This window comes from Poecilia reticulata, linkage group LG19 (assembly GCF_000633615.1).
Source record: "Poecilia reticulata strain Guanapo linkage group LG19, Guppy_female_1.0+MT, whole genome shotgun sequence".
Classification (NCBI taxonomy): Eukaryota; Metazoa; Chordata; class Actinopteri; order Cyprinodontiformes; family Poeciliidae; genus Poecilia; species Poecilia reticulata.
The window spans coordinates 20,919,582-20,946,933 of NC_024349.1; the positions used below are offsets into that span (position 1 = coordinate 20,919,582).

Below are 27,352 nucleotides of genomic sequence, written 5' to 3' on the forward strand. Positions count from 1 at the left end.
CTTTATTTCAAGAATTATATTCTTTTTGCAGTTCTTCAACATTGGCCAGATTTGTGGGTGCACCATTAATAGTTGCAGCAGATCCTCCACCTGAGCTTTTGATCTCTGCAGCTCCTCCAAAGTTAATTTTGGCTCCTTCTTTGGCCTGTACACTACAGAAACTCCTAATTAAGCCTTTTTTTTCTTCTTACTGGCAAAAAAACCCAAAACGTGGTATCAATGTCCAAGTCTGTTTTACTATGTCAAAGATTTTGCTTGTTAACTTTAAATGTTTTTAACTTCTGTTGAGAATAAACAGTTATGTGTCTTTTTTAGTTATTTGCACGCTCGTTTATACGCTCAGGCACAAACACAGAGCACACGAGAACAAAGCTAAGGTTAAAGGAAATGACACGTTGGGGAATGTCCTCTTCAGGGCACAGCTTAGAGAGAACCCAACAAAGAAAACTAGAAACTATTGTTATGTACCATTTTGCTCTGTTAGCCGCTAAGGATAGCATGAGCAAATGGACCAGCTGTATTTTAGTCTTAATAGATGAAATTCATGAATTAAACTCACTGACTTCTTCTTCAACCTCATCCAGAAACTAAATGGAGGAAGGATAATTCTCCGACACTTCACAAGTTTTCTGCTTTCGTGTTTCTGATTTAAATTTTGTTTTTAAGTTACTTTGACAGAGCGAGTTTAAAGATTGATGGATACAGATTAAATTAGCTCACCTGAAACAACATGGTCACCTTACAGCCACACAAAGGTCGACACAAAATTGAGCTTGTCATGGAAAACCCAGTGGGCTTTAATACCCCCCCCCCCCCTTCTCTGCTTAGATAAAACCGTTCTGACCTTTAGTCCGAGGTTCAGAGCGTTCAGAGAGAGTCTGATCTCCTGGGTGAGGACGTTCATTCGCTCACACTCCTGCAGCGCCACCACCTGGTATGGAGTCCTCTCCTCGGCCTTCCCTAGCAGCTCCACCATGTCAAACCGTTCTGGCAGCCTCTCCAAAATGTCTTCCAGGACCGAGCGCACCTGATAAAGAGGGAGAGAAAGGAAAACAAAAGGGAGGTGAATGTCTCTTTAAGAATTTGACAAAAAGAAAAGAGAGAGAGATGGACTGTCTGAGTCGGATAAACTCACACTTGCAAACACAGGCAGCCTGAAAGTTAGTTTCCGACAGACAATACTATAAATATTCATGAGGATATATTCTGCAGTGCCATCTCATTTTTTTCCCAACAAATTTTAATTTCTACAGTTTAATCTCTCTACAAAATCGATGCTCACGTCATTTTTGTGGGTAAGTGAGGAAAGAATGTCTTTGTCAACAGTTTCTGAGAACAAGCAGCGCGAGCAATCAATCAGCGGATTAGGTGCTGAACAAAGGATGCGAGGTCATCATATTTATTGGAATTTTCTGTTCGAATAGCTGATTTTGGGTCTGGCAGCCAGTAAGTACTCTGAATACCGAGTGGGGCTCATTGATACTCTCCGCATGGCTGTTTGTTAAGACAGGAGTTCTTCGTCTTCCCGGCGAGAAAGGTCACATCATAACACATCGACGGATGGATACACACCAGGGGTCCACAGAACATTTAGCGGTAAAATGTTTGATCCCACAGGGCCGTGGCCAAGCCAATAACTCAGCCAGTCCAGTATATCAGTCTTTGGATTTATATTAAAAAATAAAAAAAACATTATGGTTACAAAACAAAAAAATCAGTTTAATAAATAATCCAAGAGTACAGCGAGTGTGCTTTTTCACTATACATACACCCAGTAAAAAAGGAACAAAAATCAAATCAAAACACAAAGTCAGACTTCCCTCTGGAAAATGGTATAGAAATACATACAGCTACAAAACAAAATCTTTATAGAAAGGAAGTGGAAAGTGGTAAATAAACTGACATAAGAAGATAAACAACCCAAGAGTAATCTTTTGTACATTCTGAACCCATAATGGAAACCATGAACCCAGAAAAGGTCAAACAGACTTTATTGAGAATTAAAATAATGTGCGAGCAGGAACAGGGCCTGCTTCTTGGGGTCGACGTTCAGGTCAGATTCTGCAAAAGACACAGGATGAGGAGTGATGGATAAGGCAATTAGGAAGCACAGCTCAAACAGAAAGAAAAGGTTTCCCGGACGTTCCCGACTTGGACGTGCTTCGTTGGAATAGATGAAGTTTTAGGAGAAATAGACGGGAAAATGTCTGTTTACCGGGAATTGTTTAATAGATCCCTTCACAATCAGGTTAGCCAGTGCAGTGATTTATGGTCCATTTTCCTTATGCTGGTGAACGCAGCAGCATTTTTAAAGAACTGATAATCTAACTGACTCAAAACACAAGCATTGTTTTCTTTTTTCTGCGAGCTGTTTGGATAGTATGGTTTCCTTAAGTTTTGCAATAAAATTTAATTAGGCTGACTCAGTAATAGAGTTAATGTGGCTTTAAAAATTCAGATGAGTCCATATGGAGCTTTCTGGCATAATCTGCACAAAGTTAGCAAGTATGCTGATTCACACGCTTACTTTGAAGGCGTACAGTAGAAAGATAATATGGGCCGTATATGAACAGCTTTAGTGTTTAAGAGCTCATTAGGCGCCGCGGAGTCATATATTTTGCATTTAGGCGTTTCCGTAGAAGCAGAGGTAAACTAAAACAGCCAATTTGAACCAATTTTTCTGAAGTCCTGCGTTAGATGAAGTTATTATTGTGGTCCATAGTGTATACTAACAAAAATAAATAAATAAATAAAAATCTGCTTTTGTCATTATGCCTTACGAGAACAGAGCAAGTGTGTAGGAATTAAAAGCAGTGAGATTTTGCTGTAATGCTTATGTAAGCAGCATAGCGGCATCCATCTGGTGGAAATGCTGTCCTAATAGCATCACCTAAGCTTACTGCTCCTCAGGGATATCACTGACAGATTGGATTTCAGTGACATTTTAAGAGACCGTGTTTGGGAAGTGTTATGACAGAGCAGATATCTGACCACGTTCTTTATTAGTTTTATATCCAAGTCTGGTCCATAATTATACTGACACAGAGCGAGTGAGTCAAAGCTGACAATACAGTCGCTGTGTGAGATTAAGGTTTGCCCATCTCTGGGATGATTTACATTCATCAGGAGGCTTTAATGGTTAATTTAAATATATATTTTTTTCTTTTCAGATTAAACAGCTTCAACTATATATATATATATATATATATATAAAGGCAAAAACTGGGTGAACTAGATTGAATTTATTGTTAATCGTCTCCATCCATCCTAAAACCTGTGTTCACTTAGTTCTGATGTTTCTGAACTTCACCAGGTTAAGGCTGGTTAACTTGTAAGAGTTCATGACTGGTTGCTTCACTGACTGGATAAACTCACATATAAACTTCAAAGAACATGATGGAGATCTAAGAAAGAAAACTAAAGATTTACAAAAGACTGGGACAGTCATTCGGTTTCTCAATTTGTCGACACTTCGCCGTTGTCTGAAAAAGGACCCAAGTCATAAGTTACAGATGAAGAAAATCTAGTTAAGATCCAAACTAGAACATGTGTGGACTACAGCAAGTTCAGTCAATAGTCTCAATAATGAGGGAAAAGAACAAGAAATCATTAACATTTAGAAATTATTATGGCATACATACAGTTATGAGTCAGTCTGTATTGACCTATGAGACTGTTTTATGTTTGATGTCAAGAATCTATAACTACTATAAATACGTCAGCATGAACACAAGGGTCGCAGTTACTTCGATTATTTTTTTTGCAGTGACAAACATTTTTGCAGTAGGGRACTTGGCTCAACTTGATGACTGCATGTAGAGTGAAGAGCTTTAGAGTCCTCTAGCCTTGATAAAGACAAGTACTGGCCATTTTACATTTGACCATTTAAAATGGTGGAGTAAGCATTACATAACTTAACTCTCTCATGCATAGTGGTCACTACAGTGGACAGCTATCTAAAAGCCACTTCTCTTGTGCTTCTTGTGAATTTTTATGTTATAAATGCACACAGACCACTCAAGTGGACACCAATGCATCATAAAATACACCATCAACTACTGGCCATAAGCTGCAAATGCAAGAAATTATTTTTGTTAAATCCAATATGGCCGACAGACAAAAAAGCATGCCGACCGACCCGGTCCCTCCTTCTACTGTAGACGACTCCTGCAGGTAAAAAAACCACATCAGATAACCCCTAAAGAACAATACTACTGATGTATTTTTCAAATAACAACTTTGTATTTGGAGAAAATTACAATTGATCACCTGAAAAAATTTAATTATATATATATTTTTTTTTTCCATACCTTTTTGATGCCTTAAAAATAGAAAATAAAATCCTGACACAAAGGATCATAATTCATGCATGTAAGGGTTAAGGTCAACTTCCTACAAAATGTAAATACAAGGCAAATATGCTATACTTTGATGAGTGTATAGGCAGAATAATGCAACTGACAACCAAGCAAAGACAGACATAATTTCTGTTTATGAGAGAGAAAGAAATTCACTCAGTGATGTAGCCAGGAAACAGTCTGAATCCAACTGATAATTTATGTTGGAAATCAAAGAAAAATGATCCTACAAACGTCCAGTGTTAACTACTCTAATGAAGAATTATGTCTTTGTTTGAGTGCACAGATCTTAGACTCTAAAACAAATGCTTCTCTAACTAGCTTAAGTTTTGCTTAAATTTGGAGAATTCAAGTTGTCAGAAAGACGACAGAACAGAGCCACTAATCATACTAATTGGATTTCTTTTGTCTTAGTTTATCATTCCACCATTTTTTTCACCATACTTGATTTGAAAAAAGGTTTATTCATAATATTCAGTTTTTTTAAGTTGAATAAAAGCTGCAAAGACAAAGGCAAAATAACTAACCGAACATCCTCAGAGAGTTGTAATCCTTTATTTTTTTGACATTTTTCTGCTCCACCTCTTACATCTGCAAATCTAAATGTGAGATGGAATTTTGGAAAAATCATAATATATTGTTTGAGAATAAAATCATCATCCACTAGCAAAAAAATCCCCAGAAATACAGAGAACCATCACATTATTTTACAGCCCACAGCAGCAAATGTAATGACTTCAACAAAGAGAACGGTCAGGCAACCAAGACCCTTCTTTGTTATTATTAACAAAGTGACAGTCTCTTTACGAAGCCCCTATGTAACCCCACAGCCTCTGTGACAGAATATTTATTTCAACTTTTACAYTCAAATAAGCTTCATTTCAGGGTGGATTCGAGCAGAAAACACACCAGAAAATGTCATCACTGTACAATTCTCCCTTTGAGCTTTCCCAGGCCCCAAACAGTTGGTTTGAAAATTAGTTTCAATTCATTGTGCAGGAAGCATAGAAAATGTCACCTTCTGTCATCATCTATTTCAGATTCGGTGCTCCGGGGGTTTTGTAAGATGGTTAGCCTCACGCAAGGCAAACAGCTGACAGGCTGCTGGAGGTTATCATCTTTAAATAAGGGTTACCCTTATATGCAAGTCTTTCTTTTATTCTAGACGCTCAGATTTTGTTTGGTGCCGAGCGGGGGCAATGAGATATGCTGAACAGGAGACGGAATTTGTTATATAAAATTTTGTAATTGCACCTGTCGGCATTTACGTGGAACGTCTCGAAAAGTGTAAAAAAATAAAAAAGGAAGGACAGAATTCAGTGTTAAAAGAAGGAAGGACAGGCAGGAAGAAACTTGATAAGGATAATAATCCAAATACATTTCAAAGCTGACCTAAAGCTGTAGCTGAAAGTTGTGCATATAAAGACACCAAACGAGCCAGCAGATATTCCATCGTCGACTACGCAACAAACTTCAAGCGCAATCGTCGAGTCGATTTTTCTCTCATTTCTGCACGAGATTGAGTTTCAAGGACTTTTACCTTCTCCTCTCTCGTCATTCCTCCTCCCTCTCCGACTCCTCCATCTCTGGGCTGCATCTCCAGCACGGTGCGGAAAAGCTTCTCTGACGTCTGCGTGAGGACGCCGATCTCTGCGTTGGGATGAAGGCCGTACAGATACGGTGACTCTGCAGGCAGCGTGCCGTCGACATACTGATGAAGGAGAAATGACAAACAGAGATGGAATCAAACAGATGGTTCTGTTCTCATTTGTATACAATGACTATTTTATCCGTTTTTGATTTTTTTTATGTCAGGTAAGTGTTTCGGAACATGAAACAAATGTTAAGAACCTTAAGTAACACAAAAGAAATAGTTTTAAGATAATTGTTTGACTTTCACTTATTAGGGGAAAGACACCATTAGCATCTCTCTGCTGTTAGGTGAAAAATATGATTTCGCTCATGTTGCATCATGAATCATAAGCTTATGATGCAACAGTGTTATTAAATGCTGCTTAATAATATTGTTTGGAAAGTCATATTCCCTACCCAAACTCTAGCATGGTTATTGTTATATCTGTAAAATCAAGAAATGCCATGAATCTGCTAGTCTGATGGCAATAGTTTGAAAATCTAAAATAAGATAAAAAATATCTTTAAAAAAGTGGCATATTATGCCAAGAACTGAAGACATCCAACAAGAGGAGAGAAATAAATCTATTGAAATCTATCAGTGGAGAATGAATTGTAGCCCCACTTTGAAGATTTTGGGACAGTGAGTGACTATCAAAAAACAGAGAGAACAAGGGATAGTTTAAAAACAAAATTACATAAACAGCATCTTGGTGACTCATCCAGGAGGTCAAAAAACCCAGAACAACACGGAAGCAACAATAAGAAAGACAGTGGGTAAAAATCGGTGTCCATTGGAGAATACCAAGGCAACAACACAACCAACCAAAAAATGTATATTATATATATATATATATATATACATAGGCTTGTCTCACATTTGCCAAGAACTGGGTTAGTATCCATTTTTTGAACTTGTGCGTCCAACTGCATTAGGCATAGAACTAACTAACTAACAGAAGAAGAACTTTCAGCAAATAGGGTGATGGTAATGTAATTCTACTCTATTCTATTTATATCTAACCAATTTTCAACACAAGTTAGGGTGAACTATTACAGGTGATAATAGACTGAAGGAGAATATCTGGCTCTCAGTGACTCAGTCACTCTGTATTCAGCCAACAGGACAATAATCCAAAGCTCACCAACAGTTTGACCTTTGCATGGCAAAAGAAAAGGAACAAAATTGGAGTTCTGAGGTGGTCTATTCAAAGCCCGGAATGATCTCAGAGACATTGATTATGCCAAAAAAACTCTTCAATGTAGCTGCATTAAAACATTGCTGCAAAGAAGAGTTGGCCAAGATTCCTTCAGAGTGAACGACAAAAAAAAAAAAAGCTAAATCAGAGGTAATCTATAAGGGCTGCCGCTTTTATAGAAATTGATACTTTTCTTCTTCTGTTCTTACTTTTTCACAGGTCTGCACATCACCGAGCAGCACAGCAAGACAACTTATTCAATAATGTGATAAGCAGCTTTTTAAATCTCATGTCTGGTTTTTCTTCAATAGAACTGCTGACAAAGGAAGTGAAGAACCACAGAGTTGAAGGAGTTTTATTCAAACAATTAAACTGATAACAGTTGATGACGACACAAAAAAGATGAAAATGCTGCATTTTGCATCTGCTACTCCATAATGAAAACACATGCTTCTAAACTGAGTGCAAAATAAAAGTCAAATAGAAATAAAAAAGTGCTTATTTGGTGAACTGCATTAAAAAAAAAAGTTCCTCTGATGTCAGGATGAAAGTTTTAGAAAGAACCTGGCTTTTAGAACAGGATCTCTTTATAGTTGCTTCTTTGATCTCCTTAATCCTTCCTGTCAAACTTTTACTGATAGCATGTGTTTAATGTTGAAGGAACAAAAATGTTTCGGGTGGATGTGTGGAAAATTCCACCTGGATGGTTACAGTGGAAGTGATGGCCTTCTGGTACCCAGAGGGCATTTAAAAGCCCCGGGTCTCCGGTCAAACTCCTTCCTGGCTCAGCCTGGCTGTGTTGTGACACCGAAGAGTAAAAAGCTGCAGTTTTTCCCTCCAGAGCTACTTAATACATCTATATGTGCTCACTGAGCAGTCCACAGACTAAGGGGAAATTAAATCCAAATCAAACATCCCACTCCTCTTTGGCTCCACCGGAAAACGTATGGGAGGAATCTGAACCGATTATTGCTCACATATGACATCACCATGGGCCACAGCACACACAAACTTTAACCGCCGCTGATTTAATCTAGTCAATTAGGGTTTGTGTTCAGTGATAAATGAAGGTGAGGGGCAGGAAAAGAGAAGTTGGCTAAGCAGGTTTAAAAGTCAAAGGACACTTCAAGAAATGTTATTTGAACCAGCATAAAAAAATACTTTATTTTGTTTAAGCTAGTTTGTTAGTTTTACTTAAATTCGGTTCAGATTTGATTAAAATTGTACATTTGAAAATTCATCTGAAACATTCATCTTATACAACATATTTCCCAATAAGCTCCATTTTAAACCGTTTTTAAGCAGGTTTATATTTGTACTTTTTTTTAAACTCATCATTCAATCCAATCCATAAATCTACTCCACACACTAACAAAAACTCTTTTTTGGCTCTTCCAATACATTGTTTTTATTTTAAATTGTTCTGCATTATGTTAAAATACAATCAAAACAAACATTTGTTTTCATGATGAGAACAATAATTTTCAATTTTGAATGTTTATCTTTTAATGAGTAGTGTTTTAACTCTGGCATTATTGATTTTAAACATTGTATATTAAAATGTGCATTTTTTTCCTTGTAGATATTGCAAATTAGCTTGGTATTTGATAGCACTTAATAATTGTCCAAAAAAATAAACAAATAAATGACAGGTAAACAAATAAGCAACAGTACACATATAAGGTTTGAAATGGACAGTGAACGTGGAAATCACTCAAAGCTAAATTAAATAGTAATCTTTGCTGAATGTTTCATTTTTATATACGTTATTGTACTGTTTTGGTTTGTTTCCAAGTCTGTCTCCTGTAAGCATTCGACGACGACTATATTGCAGATATTGTTGACATCTAAATGAAAAACAAATGCAGAATAGACTTTTTGTTTGGGGAAACACTCCAGTATTCATGGAAAGATTTGTAATTCAGTTTTTATAATTGGGTGAAATAACATTAGAGTACAGATGTTATTGCAGGCAGTTTTCTATCTCTCTGAAACCAAAGCTTGTAAGCAAAATTTAAAAAAAAAGTTTTGCTTCTGAATGTAAACTCACACTGATCAATCACATTCACTTTTTTAAAAAATACTTTAACTGGATGTTTATCAATAGAACCACAGACAAACACCAAGTCTGATCAACACCATTGATTCTTACAAGAAAACAAAAATGAGCAAAATTTCAGATGAATGGTTAAATGCCTGACGGCAATAAAATGCCACAGTCACCATTCGTCAAACATGTTTGTACAGAAACAACATCATCAAAATATTTGATGTTATTGTTTTTGTACTTGAATTACAGTCTATAAAATACTACAACAATAATTAGACAAAATATCATTTCTGCATCGTCTTACTGTGAACTTATAAAAGGCGTTGCATCTTGCCTTTTAGGATAGATTACTTTATACCAACAGAGAAACTTCTTCCACCCACAGAACAACTCTCTGAGACATATTAATATAACTAAACTACAATCTGTAATTTCCCAGGGACCCACACATAGTTTTATTGGTATTGATTTAGCATTGAACTGTATACGTCCACACAGTGCCCAGGGAAGAATGATGGAGAAAGACCTATTAATTATAGCTGCTCGGTCAGAGCCGTTTGAAGCGATCATTAATTTGCAGAAGGCACAGAAAAGCCCCCTGGGAACAAGTAGGTGGAGGGACCTGAACTTTCTTCTGGATCGCTTACCAGAATACAATGTCTGATCCAACTGCACAAAACTCTCTCTTCCTTTCCTTTCTTGTGGTTTTGGTGGTGGGAATGGTTTTACTAAATGGTTTCATGTTGTCCAATTGGTGGCAACATTTCCCTCACCTGGTGGTAGCTGTTGTAATCCATGTTGCCAGGCAAGGGGAAACCAGGCGCCAGAAATAACTCCCCCTCCATCATCTCAGGCTTAATAAACTCCTCCAGGTAAGTTCGACACAGATGTCGATCCCAGTCGTCGGTGATGTGACCCCCGTACATGATCTCACCAAACAGGTAGCGCAGGTCGTCGTACGGCACCTGGCGATTACAAAGAGAGACAATGTTGCTCCGCCAAAAGCGCCTCGGGGTGTCACACGAGTTCACATTTCCAATTAAGACTGCAAACAGTATTCTTTGCAATCCACCTGCACAAGAATGGAAAGAAAAGAGAGGGGATGGGGGGGGCATGTACCTTGAGATTGGCCTCCAGGTAGTTGTAGAGGACGTTGATGGAAATGGTCAGGTCTCCGGTGTTAAAGGGATATGATCTGTTCCAACCTTGAGGACCAAATTTTCTTCTCTCAGCGACCACCGCGTGGAAGTAGCAGAGGGAGAACCAGATGCTTTTGAACTCATTCTCCCGTGCACACATGTCCAGAGACTCCTGGGAAACCAAAGGACAAACCGCAGAAGGAGACCTTTTGGCACAAGAAAGTACAGTATTTTCATGCAGACATGTTTCGTGTAAGAGAGTTGAGTTCCACAAAACTCAGTCCAGTTACTGTTAGGGCTACAAGTCCCCCACAAAAAGATGAGTACTTTTTAATACACATTTGAAACATTTTTGACAAATGAAAAATAGTCATTTTTGAATATCCTTTTTATGTTGACAGACATGAAGAACAAAGACTTTGTTGGACTGGCTGACAGTATTTTGATATATAAACACTGAAAAAATTCAAACTCCTTTTAAAGCAGTCATGATGACACTTTGAAAAAGACTATCAAGGTGTACATATCTCCAAATAAAAGCAAAATCTGTTTTTCCTCCTAGGACTGAAAGAACCAAATGACCTCACTCTGTTTTTGCAGCTTGTTCTTGCTGTGTTTTCTGAGTGAAACTATAAAACCTGTCGATACCTTGCAAGAACAGAGGAATTTCTATCATTGGACAACTGGTTTTGAATGCTTGCAGCTTGTTCTCGGCAGAACATAAYTTTCTTGTGGTGTCCAGCAAGTATTGTGTGATTGAACAGAAATCTGAAGTGACCACGGCTACTACCGTGACAAACCCTATACCTATGAAGACTCACCAGATATACATTTGAGCCATTGTGAAGTAGGAAATATCTCTTAGTTCTTGTGACTGCAACCTTGAGGAAAGGAACACATTTATCTGTTCTTGTGGAGAATGCACAAGCCTTTACGAACTACTTTCTTTCCGGCAAACCATTAGCCTAACCAGTTAGATGAGGTATAAATGCCATTTAAAATGAACTCAACTCAATAAGGCAACTCAACACACAATTTAAGTTGTTACTTCCAAATCAGTCTTCTACCAAGGTTTTATCCAGCTTGATACCCTGCATCCACCTCAACATCAGGGGCTCATAATAATACCTTACAGTGATACAGCAACAACAAGACTATACAAAGATTGTATAGTCTCTGAATGCAACATTGCAGTCTTACCAACAATTGTTTCCACACACGATTGTAAGAGGTACAGAGTTGTGGCAGACGGCTCTGTGAACAGTTTCATTTTGTCAAATCTTCCCTGATGCAGCACAGCAACACAGAGACAAAAAGGTGACTGGATTGCAATAAAGCCAAGCATGAGATTCATTTTTAATTGTCACAACTTGTCAGGCGCTTTCAGCTTCCAACTGTCTCCTGGGCTCATTATTCTAGACAGGCAAATAAAGTGAAAAAAGAAAAAAGAAACGTAAATGGCACTGTAATCTCCAGAGGGGCAGGGGAGTCGGTTAAATAAGCATCCCAACAACCCCTATGGAAACCAGAAGAGTGGAGTCTCTTTACTTTAGCATGTAGCAAGCTGTGTATCACAGTAAAGGCCCCACATTTCCCCCCTGCTGCAGTGCCCTGGGGAGCTGACTGCTACGATGTGCACATAGAGTGAATAAGTAGAGTGCAGGCTTACTGCCACACACACACACAGTCGTTGTTTGAGGTTTAGTTAATATTCTGCACGGCGCTCCTCTGCTCAACCCAGCTGAAAGAGATGCATAACCTCCCTATCCATGACCTGTGGACTGGAGAGAAACAAAATGCTGCAAGATTGTTTGTACAAACACGCACACACACTCATACCCTGTATTCACAAACACGAACTGAAAGGACATTTCCATATCAATGAACTGCCAGAGTTAACCATGTTTAGTGTCTGATTACCCACAAAGAATGATCAGCTGAACAGACCAATAAGGAATTGGAAATCCATAGGCACTGTCTAGGGTTTAGCTTTTAGTGATGTAAGTTATATCTTTTTTTTGACAGTGGTCTGCAACAAGAGGTAGGTCAGTGAATTGCAGAAAAACCAAAGAAAAAAGAATGTTATTTCTCTGGCTTAGCTCTGGCTTTGGCCTTGCGGGTGGTCCATAACAGAGTCAGGCGGCAATTGATTAAGTCTCACCGACAACACATGACCAGAATATTCTCTGAGCCTAACCTCGGCAGACCTCCCCATGCCTCTGCATAAGGCCGGGCTCACAAACACGTCGCACTTATCAGGCAAGATACACATCAGCAAACTAAGGATTGTGGAAATGGATCGGGACGTAGCCGAGAGGTCAGGTAATGGTGCGGGCGAAGATGCATTGGCAGCAAAGCACTGAGGTAATGGTAAGGCTTAGATACAGACAAAGAACTGATAAGGTAGAGAAACACTTGAGGAGGCCACTGTGGCACACAGATCCATTCTAACCACGGAGCCCGCAGAGCGAACCAGGAGCATAATATCGTCTAGCTTTTCCCTGATAACATAGCCGCAAATTGGCCTTGTTCAGACGTCTGTCCTCAGGTAATCCTTCCGCCCCCGCCAGTTTTCACCACACCAAGTTTTTACTTCAGCAATACCTATATTTATGCCCTGCGTAGGTCACAGGAAACTGAGCAGCTGGGAGACGACTGTACTTTTTGTTTGTTGTAACAATTGTAATTTGGCAGCTTCATAAAAGTGAACATTGTATAGTCTCAGCTATGACTCAGAACTAAGAGAAGAACAAAACCTCTTCAACAATAAATAAAAAACAACTGCCTTCAGATATTTTGATCCCACGCGATGGGCACTCGTATTGTTCTGGGAAATCTGGTGTTCTGGGTCTATATCTTCCCTAGTCACCGTAACTCCATGAGAGTAACTAAATATAGTAAAATAAATAGTAAAAAAAGCTCCAAAAAATGGGAGAAAATCAAGAATTTACGTGTGTGTGTGCGTGTGTGTGTGTGTGTGTGTGTGTGTGTGTGCGTGTGTGTGTGTGGGTGTGCATGCATGTGCGTGTGTGCAGGGCTTGTGCAAAGAGCTTTTTGTGTAATATTTAAAAAAATGAGGAAGTAGTAATTGAAAGTATTCTATTTTATTGTTATTTGCATAGTTTAATAATCCAAATGGGTAGATCCATAAATATCCATACATATTTTTGACAAGTATATACGTCAAATGTATATATACGGGGGGTTTAATGAGATCTAGTGGTATGAGAACTTGCAATATTAAAAGCCCTACAGTATTTCTGGTCAAAGGGAAGTCTGTCTCAAAGCGCTAATAAGTTCCTCTGAGCATTGTCTGGAGGTATTAATATGAAACTCAGGCATGAATTGCATCCCAAGACAGTTAAAACATTGAAGAAGCCTCCACCAGTTGTAAGTAATCGCATCCCAGAATTTTTGCTATTTAAAAGAAAAAAAATTTAGAAGTATTGGAGTAACAAGAAGTAAATGTACATCCTGGATAACTAAAAACACTGGCAATTATTTTTGTAGATTCCTATAGGTGGTAATGTTGATTTCACTATTTTTAAAGGAGTCTGGAGAGGTGTCAAGGTTATAAGCACTGATGCCTGGGTTCATGAAGTCTGTTTGCATTGAGACTGTATTTTCAAGTACAGCAAACTCTGATATGGTTCAAACTCATATTTGGACGCAAACAGACTGGAGAGCGCTCCAAAAGCAGAAAGTGGGCTATAAAGAATGACATTTTGGGTGAATAAAAGTAAAACAAGAGTCTAATACTGTAGGGAGAAACAGCTTGTGGTCTTTTGCCAAAGACAAAATCGCCTATCTTACAAAAGGCGATTGTAAGCTAAAACTTACAATCGCTAAAATCTAACACCACTTAATTTTTGTTTGCATTGTTTGAAGGAGGAAGTTGTGCTCGGTGTCTTCTTCTGAGGGTTTTGGTGTTTCTTTCAGTGTAGCGTCACCACAGGCAAGGGAGGGAACAGGTTTTTGGATTGTTTGACACAGTGAGGTTATGAAAGCAAACCGCACCAGCTGAAAATGTAACAAAAGTTGCAATTTTCAACTCAGAGTCGAACAGAGTCCACCGGACCATCAGGTGTGAAAACACCCTTAGCATGTGGACTGGCAACATGTCCAGCGTGTACCCTACCTCTTTCCCAGTGACGGCTGGGGGGAGGAACCAGCCTATGACCCTGCTAGGATAAGTGGGTGTTAAGAAAAGACTGATAGATGAGTTTTGTAAAGGTCCACTAAGATGTTACTTTTTACTAGACTACAGCTTGATCAGAAACAACACAAAAAGGACAAGATGGCATACTGACACCATTGTGTCACGCTCACTGACCAGAGATTATCATTGTGGGTTGTTTAGTAGATATTTATTTTCATCGATATGCATTTTGGCATTTATACTGATCAAACCTCAGCTAGATTGTTAAAACATTTCTAGTTCACGTAAATCCATTATTGTCTATCATCTAGTAATAAGCATTGAAGTAAAGCTTATTATTACCAAGCACATTGCTATCCCTGACAGTGTTACCTGGTTGAAGTTGTCCAGGGCTTTGTGCAGGTTGGCATGCATGCCGGTAGGTGGTTCATTCGTAATCTTGATGGAGTTCTCCAGGATCCCCTGAGGGATGAAGTGGCTGTCGCGGGTGGAGGACGGCTCAGCGCTGACAAACACTCGGAAGTTCTCGTGGCTTCCCTGGGCAAACTGCTCGAGAAGTTTCTCCAGGGTGCCCAGCCAGCGAGCAACCAGATGGATGTTCTTACAGAGGAGAAGACAAGCAAAAAAGTACAAAAATAATAGTTTAATTCAATAGTTTTTGACAATTTATTATTCAATAGTGGMATTTATTGCAAGGTTTGCCTATGCCATAACAAATTCACTTATTCATTATTCAGTAGCCACACTGCGCACAACAACATCAAAGACAGAGTGTTTTGTTCTTATGTCAAGTGGAGTGAATGATGGTAAAGATGAAGTTCAGCCTAAGTAGTAGTTGGGCTAAATTATTTCTTTTGAGAGAGCGTAGTTAACTTTAAAGAGATGCATGACTGAATTGGCTGGTGACCAAAATCTGTCAGTCAAAAACTAAGAGCTTCACTCCAATCTGTTTACTCTGAACACTCTTTGGTGTGGAAGCTGTTGCTGAATAAATAAAACTCAATCTTAGATATTTTCTGTATCAATATGATGTTCAACAGTCAGTTAAAAATCAGAGACAAAACAGAAATCCAATGCTATACTGTCAAAGTTTTTACGTTTTATCATTCAGGTTCAGTTCAAAGCCAGAAGGCTTTATATTTATATTAGATCTATATTTTTTATAACAAAAAATATGGTGGATTTAGAAATGTTGGGTGCATTTTCAAGGGAAAATGTCGACCTTTGTAGAACAGCCCTAATGTTTACTGCTGCAGTAATTGTACTATTGCGCATCTTGTGTTGCTAAGATAAGATGCTCAGTACTCCTTGCAACATGGCCTTCTAAACATTAATGACCATTCAGGTTAGGAAGTGTGGAAACGAAACATTTCGACTCCTGCTCTCATGTCTTCTATCTTAGTCCCTAAAGAGAAAACCAAATCGGTTAAAATATGAACCAATGATCACAAATCAGCCACTAATTTCTGATCGGTGCACTTCTCGACTCTAATCTACTCTGACTGCGCTTCGACTTTTCTGTAAATGTCTGTGCTTAAATGGATAACACAAAGTGCCATAATAAAGAGCTGGAATTGCCAATATAATTCCGTCCTGTGATGACAACTAGAAAAAAGGAGCAATTAAAACGCTACACATCTCCTGTTCTTTACTGTGACTTTGATGTGGCACTAAATTAAATGGTACATAGCGCCTGAAACGCTTTTTTTTGGGTTGACAGAGTGAAGTGACCGTTTTCCAGTGGAGGATTTTAAAGACTTTATACATATTCATCTCGGTGTTACACGAGTTGCGGACGACTTCAATTTTCCATCTCAACCGTCCTGACGAGAACAGGATATCCGATGGCTGATAAGGAGTGTGCCCAGCCCCCCCACACGTCTCACCACGCAGCACTGCCCACTCCCTAAATCTAATTACAGCACTAATAACTGCAGTCATTGATTCATAAGCCGCTTTACTTTCTCATTTCCCTTTGCTCTCAGTATTTAATCTTCCTTATGATGACTGGAGTAAGAACTCTTTAACGAATGACAGGGAACAACAGGGGAGGGCTGGGACGTCGGTTTTGCGGGACTTGGAAGAGAAAAAGTAAAGTAAATCCACTGACGAAGAAGTTTGGGAGGAGTTGGGAACAGAGAAGGACGCAAGTTTGTTCCTCGCCTGCCGGTGCCTTAGAGAGTAATGAACGGTATACAAATTAAAAGTCTAAATTCAAACGCTTTTTCATCAAGCCACAGCACAACTCTTCCTCTCGGCATGTAAATAGTTTGGCTATAAAGCGAGCCAACAGTAGAAGTGAGAGACTGCCCGAGAACTTGTCACTGTAATGAAAGCATTCATCGTGTGGCTGCAGGGAGAGGAGACGAGAGGAATGGAGAAAAAGACGAACCAACAGGCCAACAGACAAACAAACACGACAGCAGAGCGCTCCTGTTTTTTGTGTTTTTTTAATTAACTTTCAGGTGCCGTGTTCTTCAGGGTTTTTTTTCCTTCCTTCCCTCAATGTCTTCCCGATAAGGGCCTCCCAGCTTCTTCGATGGCTGCAATGATACCACATCAAGGAGTCCTCTATTTACATAATAATATGAGAGTTGAATCTAAAAGCCATTAGAACACACCACTGGCAAGGTCTTTGATGCATTGCTGTCATGCGCGACCCGAGGGAAGGCACAATGGCACGTTGGACTGCACCAAAAGCGTCTCCATCGAGCAAGCAGAAACACACGCAGGCGACCGCACAATATTTCTCCTTCGCAGAGGAATTGGTCGGGGAGTGACGCGGACGAGGACAGCTGCACAGCTGGGCTCCTGCACTGACGAGGCGGCCCCGCAGCTCAGAGTCTCTCAGACTCCACACTGACGTAGGAAAAGCAGCAAACAGGGCTGAGGGGGAATAAAAAATAAAATAAAACCTGCTCCGCCGACACAATGAAGGCACTGACAGCTTGGCATGCTGAGAATAAATTCACAAATGTGGAGAATCCAGCTGCAGTAGGTGTCTTGACATGGATTTTAATGTTTAGAAATGTTTAATGTTGTGAAATAATCAGCGTGAATGTTTAGGTTATAAATGCAGGGCATACAAAAACAAAAGGAACATCCTTATATGTGAAAGAAGGTCTTTTCAAATAGTTCAATGTGTAGGGAAATGACATAACTTTAGGTCTATGCAAATAAGAGGCTTACACTGCAAAAACACAACATCTTACAAAGTAATGTTGGTTTCGTTTCTAGTGCAAATATTTTATTACAATTGAAATAAATCAAACTAACTTAAAAGTAACTTTTCAGAAAGCTTGAGATGTTTGTTTTAAGTAAATAATCCCTTAATACTGATGAAAAAGTACTTACTCTATGCAGTTAAATTAACTTACAACATAGGAAAAATGTCTTGTTATGTGTTAAATAATCTGTCAAAAGAACAAGTACTGAAAATACTGAGATATTTGAACTAGAAACTAGACCAAAACTGCTTGGTAAGGTTTTGTGTTTTTGCAGTGCAGGTGTTTGTGTGTGTTTGAATGTCTAATAAAGCAAAAAACAAAACAAAAAAAACTTTGACCTGCCTCTTGTTGCTTGGATGAATGCTTAAGAGGTCAATTCTTTAATTCTACTCCCACAGGAACTAAAAACTCTAAAACCAATTCTTAGTTAGGTTATTAAAAAAAAAGTCTCAACAACTGTTCTTAGGTATGAGTGTATTCATAGTTTTGTACTACTCTGTGATGAAGTGCAATCTGTTCAGTGTGAACCACGTCTCAAATTACTACTGGGGATCCACCCCCTCCTTGATTTTATAGACGACAAGATCTATGTGACACAGACTACCTGTTTGTCTCTGAAATGTTAAGTTAAGTTTATATACATAAAGTATTTCCAGAGCGGTACAGAACTATTTTTCCCGTGGTTCCTAGCAAAGCAAGTGGACATGCACTATATGCTGCCTTCTTTTACAAATCCCTGTATGTCTTGTCTACCAGCACACAATAAAATAAAGCTTTTGAAAGTGCATGAACAGTAGTGGTCTTAGGATTTCTATATATATATATATATTTTTTTTTTTTCTTTCTCAAGATTATTTTTGTCACTGTGACTGATGCTGGTGGCAGGTTCCTAAGGAGGCGACATGGGAGAGTTTCCGCAGTAATCAGCAGTGCCAGCTGTGGTGACTGGCAGTTGCAGAGACAGATTGGTCCACTTTATATCAAAGCCTCAAATAAGTGAGTGATTTTGAATTTCCAAAACATCTTTGTTTCCAAATACAATCGAACCTACCTGGCTCTAGGAAAAAGAAATGACGACAGGACACTGGAGTGAGGCGTTTTCCCTTCAATGGCCAGGAGGCTTTAAATGTGCAAAACGGATGCCAAGTCGAGGCCACTCCATCCCGACTGCGTGGCCAATGTGGGATATTCAGCTCCAATCTGCCCGATTGATTGCCTCTCAATCTGCCCCCACCACCTTTCTGATGGGCTGCTTCAAAGTTTCTGCATTTCCTTCTCTCAGCCCCATCTGAGCAGAAGCTGCTGTTCAGACGTATAATTACCTGTCGAGTAAGGGGGAACCTGCCATTGACCTGGCTTTCCACTGATGCAGCGGCGGAAGAAAATGTGGACGATGAGAGCAGAAGAGTGTGGGAAAGGCAGAGGATGCAAGTCGATGCATAAAATATTACAAGACAGGGAAAGCAACATGGTGGAATTGGCGGGTAAGACGGAGAATATGTTGTTGGTAAAATTCAGCGTGAACACAACTTCTCCCAGTCCTTTTTTCTTTCTTCTTTTTTACTCAGTGTCATGTCTTGGCAGGCAGAGCCACAGACAGTCGATGAAAAAGTGAGTAGGAGGTTTGTTGCTAGGGGGACGAGACCTTCTTAATCCTAATCGATCGGCATTCTTATGCTAAGATAATTACGCAACTTTTGTCTGCTATCCTGGGTCTTCGAGAAGACAGCGATGCCATCCCAACACTGGTTCCCTTTTTTTTCTCCCCTGTGTGTTTCTACCAACTGTGTGAATTAAAAGAAAAGGGTGTCCCACCGTGCCTGGTCTGCGGTTCATATCTGTCGATACGTCCCACTGGAATTCCTCCAAGGTTTTCACTTAAAATGCAAAAGCCCGCCTTGCCCTCCGGATAAGAGAAGAACAGACACAGCAGCTTCAAATATTCTACTGTATAATACAACGACCCATTCAGTTAGGGAAAAAATGCAGCAAAGAAAAATTTTCTACGCAGACAAACCGTGGAGGGAAGCAGACATCCAGATGAGCATGCAAGAACTGTTTTTCTCTACATGGAAGCTACGCCTGATCTGGCATTCTCTTTCGGAAGAGCATCAGCTGAGAAAATGTTATCAACTAATTGTTCTCCCTCTCCTGCTGTTAACCTTTCACTTTCATGACCATCACAAATATTCCTACATCAGTACATTTGTTTCTTTTTGTGCATTCTGTTCTGTCTTTTCAGACCTCTGTTCGGCTGAGGCACCCAGCCGCTTGTACTGAGCCAGGTTCTGGTTCTGCTGGAGGTTTCTTCTTGTTACAGGGGAGTTTTTTTTCTTTACTGTCGCTACATGCATGCTCGGTATGAGAGACTGCTGTAAAGTCAATGACAAAATTAGATAAAAATTGTTGGGTTTTCTTAGACAGGAACCTTTTCAACTAATTTGAATGATAAACTGAGCTTACTGCACTGTTTAATAACTGGAATCAAGTAACTAAGTAAAGTTTTTCTTTGTTTTTTTTCTTCTGTGATTGTCACGATAACTTTTGCTGGACAATAAATTGACCCAGTAATCGTTGCGATAAACGATACCTTATTGCTAAATGTTTTGAGACCATGTTAAATATATTAGCAGCATAAAAATGCTAATTTAACGTCTCAAAGAGCAATACATTTTCATTTTGTAAGGAACTCTTAACATTGGAAATGGAAAATATTTGAAATATCCAAAAATAAAGAACAAAAGCAATAAATAAAACGGAAATAAAAACCACACACACAAGAAACCATAAAATATTTTGTTTATGATGTCTCTAAAAAAAATTGCCCTTCAAAGAATATTCCTCATCAGAACAAAAATTACTGAGCTTAATTTAATTGATCATGCATCAATGATTAATTGATGCTTGGCTGCATATTTCTTGAAATACTTGAAAAATCTAATTCGGACGTTTAAATCTATCTAATCAGAAACCAACAGACACAGCAGCCTAGACATCTATAAGCCTAGCATCATGATGAATCATTTAGTACTTAGATTCCCAGCCCGGCTGTGTGAAATACGTGAGCGTTTGCTTTACCTGCAAGATGACCCAATGGCCTTCCTTAGCAGCCAGATCCAGGGCTTGTTCAGCTATAACCTCTTGGCCTTGACCCAAAGACACATTGTGGAAGTTGTTGTTGTCAAATGTGTAGCCCATCTTCTTCCCTAAAGGATAACAGACACATTTAATATGATTTACACACAAAAACCAAGTTATTAAACAAAATTGATTAAGATTGACTAGTGCTAAGCTTCTCTAAGAATTATGGCTAGAAGGTGCGTCACAGAGCTGGCATTATGCAAACAATACAGAACACCTATAGAATAACATCCTTACTACTTCTGGTAAGTTATTTTATTACCATCTGTGGACCCGAGCAAACATTTTTCTCTTTGTAGACAATACAAGACTTCTATTGTGCACAATGGGGCCAACGGAGGTGAATTTCTTTGGGGCGGTTTATTGTTAATTCCAGATTTCCCTGACCGCGTTTCTCTCTGCCTGACAGTATTCAGCTGTCAGACACAGTGTTGAAGGCCTGTTGATAGGGGTTTGATTTAAAGCTTTGGGATCTGGACACCATGTAGGTCACGAGTCCAAAGTGTCGTAGAGTCAAATGTAAGGCCTGTCTGTTAAAAACCTGAACACTGGTGAAAATTTGGTCTCACAACATGACAATGATCCCAAGCACAGCAACAAAAAGTAAAATGCATCGCCCCAATCAAAGTCCACTAAAACTTCAGACCCCTATCAACAGTGTTTTAAAAGTCTCTGCAATAAATGCAGAGACTTTTAAAAGCCTCTGCATTTATTGACACCCACAAATTTGAAGGTATATGTATATTTATGTATATTTTTGGTTGTATTAAAATATCAACTATAAATGACTGTCTACTGCAAATCTAACTGTGGTTTAAAGTTTCTTATATGGTATGATATATCAATATGGTCAAATTATACTTAATTACTTATATGCCAATATGAAAAGTCATTAACTTCAGCCTGTGGAAAAACAAAATATGTATTTAGAGAAAATGAAGACTGCAGGTAAGATAATTACTAATAACCTCTTCACAGAAACCCCCCTTGAAATAAATATTACTTCATGTGTTAACATCCAGTTATATCATATGTCAGTAAAGCTGCTGCATTTTAAAACTTTGAGTGCATTCAGACATTTTTCCAGGTTATCTTGTTCTCAAATTTAAAACTAAGTGAAGTTTCAGTCTTTTTCAGACTGCCATTAGTCCCCTGCAGAGCATTCAAAATCACATCACCTATCTAATAAAAATCTAATTAGATCTTAATACAGATGATGAAACCCAATTTTCACATGATAAAAAAAAATCCCCCCTTTTTTTGTTCAGGCAGCAGCTCATCAGCGTTTTCTGCAGCAGAAACTGGTTACTTTTGCCTTTTACTGACTCTGCTGAAAAATAAAACTGTTGATAATCAATAACGACGCTTCTTTTGGGGAGTTTCAGAAGCATTGCTCCCCCTTATCACATTAGGAGAGACAGGTGCATTTCACACGGTACCCAGGCTTCTCTCCGTGAGAAAGAGAGAGACGCCAATAAAAATCTCACCAATAACAGTTCTCTCCGGGTAATAAAGGCATCTAACCGCCATTATTAAATCAATCAAAAGAGTACATTATTTAAGCTATAGAAACAGAACGTTACACACAAGCAATATGACGCATGATGATGGAGCGCATTAATGCCAAAGTACTGACTCGTGAATTTGCACGGGGGACCGGGTTGCGCCGAAACACTGTGGATATTGCTTTGCTACGGTTAGCTGAAACATTCTTTGCTGCCTGAATATTTCATGGAGCCAACTCTAAATACCCACAGACGGAATAGTTTGGCAGCAGATTAAAAAGATATCAGGCTGTGAGAGTCCCCCTTTTCCAGGTCAGTGGAAAAGCTCCCATTTTTAGAGTTTTTTTTTTTTTTTGTCAAAGAAACAGAACCAGGGCGTCGTGCAGGTTGGCATACACAGTATTCAAACAATGATGTAAAATAACTCAAACCGGTGACATTTACTTTCCGCTGCCCCTAATACACCAGTGGTGTCGCCTCATATATTTATGACCTTTAGCATAATCCGCTTAATCTACCCAGATACTGCTGTGCAGTGGTAGGGACGGCTGGCATCACAGCACAGACTGTTGTTCTGTCTGATGCACCTTTGATGTTGTAATCACAGAAAACTACAAGTGAGACTTGATTTCCCCAGAACAGTACTCATTCCAGTCGAACTGTGCCACATTTTCTCTCAATCAAAAATTTCAATGTGTTTTCTTGGAATTCATAAAAAGAAGTAGATATTTGTCAAGTTGTGGAAAAATTATAATTTGTTCCTAAATATTTTTTTTAGGAAAATACCAGCTGGAATCTAGAGATTAAACCTTCCTGAAGGATGACTCTTCAGATTGTCTTCCCTGCACTTTACTCCATCTCCCTACACTTGCAATTTCCAGCAGCCATTGTACAGCGCATTCAGCGTTAAAACCATCTGACCAAACGTTGTGGAGTTCAGCTTGGGTTGATGGGATTAAGTCACACTGTGTGACTTAACCAAGAGGTTTTTGAAACAGCTCATTTTCCAGACACTAAAAAACATCAACTTATTACCAAAACAAAAATTATGGCAGATCCCCTTTGTACCAATACTTAGAAAAATGCTCCCTTCTCGATATTTGATAGCATGGCAGTTTTTTTTAAAGGCTTAGGGTTCTTTGTAACAAAGGTGAAAAAGTCACCTTGTTACAGCATTTACAGTGAAATAATTGTTACTAAACCATTAAGTAGTAGTCATTTTAGCAGCTAGTTAGGAAAAAGAAATCTAAAAATTGTTTTAAAAAGTGTCTTTTCTCCATAGCAAAACAGAACAAGAAACATTTAGTAGAAGTATCAATATCCTTTATGGAAGTATACACCTTGGACTCAGCTGTGGGGTTTATTGGAAAGCAGATGGTCTTACAGCATAAACAGGGATCCGGTTCATGAAAAGGTTTTTTTTACAGCGTAAGCAAAGATCTGCTCTGTGCAACTGTGTTCAGCAGCAGTTCTTCAATTTCTGTTTCTGGAAATGTTGCATTTGGGTGCAGCTTGGGGTCCACATATTTTATTAATAGCCATGATAGCTAATTCCTTTACTTTAAGATGCTGGCACTGGTTCAACTCTGAAAGCTTTAGCTTTTCCTGTTTGTTTAAACTAAAAAGGCTCATCTCTGGACATGCCTGACATGTTGTTTTAAGACGCCCTCAGAATCTCATTGCTTTGATTCTTAGTCCTGATTGGTCAGGTGAGCCTTCTGCAAGAGAGGGGAGGGGCAAAATTTGAAAATTGTTCATTTTCAATTGGGTATATTCAAATAATTATTTTGTGATATTAATTACATCAAGCAAAGTTTTAGTGTGACAAAATCTGAAAAACTTCAAGGGATATTAACACTTTTACAAGGCTCCATATGCCTCAACTCCAGCTCCTTTACAAAATACAAAACGATAAATTGGTCACATGCTAGTTTGTGCTGAACTTTAGAGTGAAATTTTAAGGTTTACATCAAGCAGTGGAATTACCATGTTTCTCAACGTCCTTCAAAGGATCGACTCCAGGAGACAGGATGAAGAACATGGGAGTAGCTGGACTGGACTCTTCAAAGGAGACGKCGAAGTCCAGTGATCTGCCCATCACGTACTCGCCTCCCAGTTTCTCCTCTACAAAGTCTCTGCAGGAGGGGACAAGGCTTAGTTCTCTTCAGCTTGTTTTGTTTCATCTTTGACCGACAAAGTGCAGACCTTGAAGAATCTGAATCCTCTTATAGTGCAGAGACAGCTGTTTAAAATCAGCAAATCAAGAGAAATGCTTTCTGTCTCAAACACAGTTTGCTGATAAGAATGGGAATGCTTTAAATAGATTAGGAGCTTGCACCTTGGTGCAGCTTTTAGATTTGATATCTGGAAATGAGTGTTCTGGTGAGCTTGGTTTTGTTTAATTTCTAAATGAATGATAACAAGAGCATGATACACAACCTACTTAAAAGGTAAACATTATATATGCTATCTGAATTATTACAGAGCATTACTGCAACTATCTTGGTTAATCCAGGTATTCCCATATTTATTTAACATTTTGTGACGGTAGTGAACTTTATCAACAGTAAATAGAAAACACAGACAGAGAGGAGAAAGATATTCAGCAAAGGTTCCAAGTTTTGGATTTGAACCCAGGACGGCTCCATCATGGAGTGACTACTCATTTTTTGACCTTTTAAAGAATTTATTTAAAACAGTGACAATACATCGGCTGGATGTAAGTTAATTATTAAATATATTCATGTAATTCCGGAATATTTCACAATACTCTGAAGACCAAAGTAGCATAAATTGTAAGCAAAAAATATTAAATACAACACAGTTAGATTTTATTTTGCCCTGGCTTGAGACTTGACATCTCTTGACCTGTTGTGAAAGGTTCTGAATAACAGAAGAAACTGTGCAGTGGGAAAGGAAGGAGAACAAAGTGCAGGCTTAAAAAAATACTTTTGACATTTTACATGAAGTGCTTCTGAAATTCACGGACTTCGGACAAACAAAAAAAAAATATATAGCTATATAAAAATTAACAGAATGGTTGTTCAGTATACAAACCACTGAGTTTTAAAGACGAGAACGGCTGTGTTAAGTTTGAATTAATTTAAGGTTTTCTCTTATCCATACTGGGTCAAAATTATACATATATGCTCAAATACTGACCACTTTATTTATCTAGCAATGTCGGTTTGGACAAACCATTGACTTAACAACTGCCTTAATTTTTAAAGCAAGTATTAGAAAGGGTGTTGGAAACATTTCTCATGGTTAGTTTCCACTGGGCTGCACAGTGGCGCAGTTGGTAGAGCTGTTGCCTTGCAGCAAGAAGGTTCTGGGTTCGATTCCCGGCCTGGGGTCTTTCTGCATGGAGTTTGCATGTTCTCCCTGTGCGTTGCGTGGGTTTTCTCTGGGTACTCCGGTTTCCTCCCACAGTCCAAAAACATGACTGTCAGGTTAATTGGCCTCTCCAAATTGCCCCTAGGTGTGAGTGTGTGTGTGCATGGTTGTGTGTCCTGTGTGTCTCTGTGTTGCCCTGCGACAGACTGGCGACCTGTCCAGGGTGTACCCCGCCTCTCGCCTGAAACGTTGGCTGGAGATGGGCACCAGCACCCTTCCCGACCCCACTGAGGGAAAAAGGGTGCAAGAAAATGGATGGATGGATGGATGGTTAGTTTCCACTGACAAAACTGTACCACATAGTTTCTGCAGATTTGATTCAGATCTCCTGTTCCACCAATAATGTACTTAGATCTGGTCACTGTGGTGGACAGTGGTTCACAGTACTGTTCATGAAACCAGCCTGAACCACTGGTTCAAGGCAGGATCATGCCATGATATCACATTATGTTTCACCAATAAACAACAGTTTGTTTAAATTTGTAAATTTTAGCATACAAACTATCAAACGGGTTTTATGGTAAAAAATTTTTAAATGCAATTTCAGACAGATAATATTATCTGGCTTTAATATTTAAAAGTTTTTTATTGTTATTTGAGATTAGTTCTTTGTTGAAACAAGGAGTTTAAGTTGAATTTGAAGAACTTTTTATCATTATTCTGGATCATTATGAAATTATTCCAAATATTTTCTCTACTTCTAAAATTTAATAAAAATTTTTATTCATCTGAGATCTTCACTGAGTTACTTGGACTTTTACATTGTTCCAAGTATAAATGCTTTCAAAAATGTTAAAAATACATTAATTATCCTTGTTAGTAAAGACCATGTCAAATTAAAGATTCAATAACCTTTCTTCTCTACCTTTTCATATAAATATCAGTTCATGTTCTGTGATGATTTAACTCTGTGAAGGGTGCAAATGAATTATTAAAAGTCCTCAAATAAGACTTTTACTTTGATGAGATGATGACTGACTGAGCCTTTTAATTGTATAAATAGATGATGAATTATAATTTTAAGAAAGGGTATGCATGAGGAAAATCAAACAGTTTAGGGTAGCAAGTAGCTTGAAGCTGCAATTACTACATATAAAAAAATGAAAACATGCACCCTGACAACTCCTCACAAAAGCCAAAGGTTTTATCTTTAACCTTTTCCCTTTCAACAACAGGTCAGAGAGATCCTTCAAAGACCAGAGAACAAAGGTCAAACAATGATCCCACTGCTCACCTGACAGCGTACGTCATGCGGTCGGGCCTCAGGGTCCTCATCATGCAAAGCCTCTGGAGAGAGGTTTTGCTCTTCCAGTCCTGCGGGAATTTCTCTTTCTCCGGACACTCGGACTCGACAAATTTCTTCCAGCGTTTGGGTGAACCCTGGATGTCTCTGTCCAGGTGTTGGAACTCATCCATGGAGCACAGGGACTGTCGTATTTGAGAGAGAGAAAAGAAAACAGGATTTAAATTGCAAAAGTTCTGCTCATCAACATGAAAGTTTTTGACCACTTCGGAAAGATTTCTCAGCAAAAGCACTAACTTTGTT

General features: G+C 38.8%; 1 protein-coding gene across 11 annotated transcripts in view; it reads right to left on the reverse strand.

The window, feature by feature from the left end:
• Window positions 1-27,352, reverse strand: part of dnah9 (dynein, axonemal, heavy chain 9) — a 163,485-nt gene that overhangs the window by 7,851 nt on the left and 128,282 nt on the right. For all 11 annotated transcript variants that reach the window (XM_008437723.2, XM_008437721.2, XM_008437724.2 and 8 more), the window contains 8 exons: window positions 27,041-27,234; window positions 24,397-24,545; window positions 20,843-20,970; window positions 14,910-15,137; window positions 10,359-10,550; window positions 10,013-10,204; window positions 5,899-6,069; window positions 845-1,027 (listed from right to left, as the gene is read on the reverse strand). In XM_008437723.2, the coding sequence (XP_008435945.2) occupies window positions 845-1,027; window positions 5,899-6,069; window positions 10,013-10,204; window positions 10,359-10,550; window positions 14,910-15,137; window positions 20,843-20,970; window positions 24,397-24,545; window positions 27,041-27,234 (1,437 nt within the window). The remainder of the gene's footprint in view (window positions 1-844; window positions 1,028-5,898; window positions 6,070-10,012; window positions 10,205-10,358; window positions 10,551-14,909; window positions 15,138-20,842; window positions 20,971-24,396; window positions 24,546-27,040; window positions 27,235-27,352) is intronic.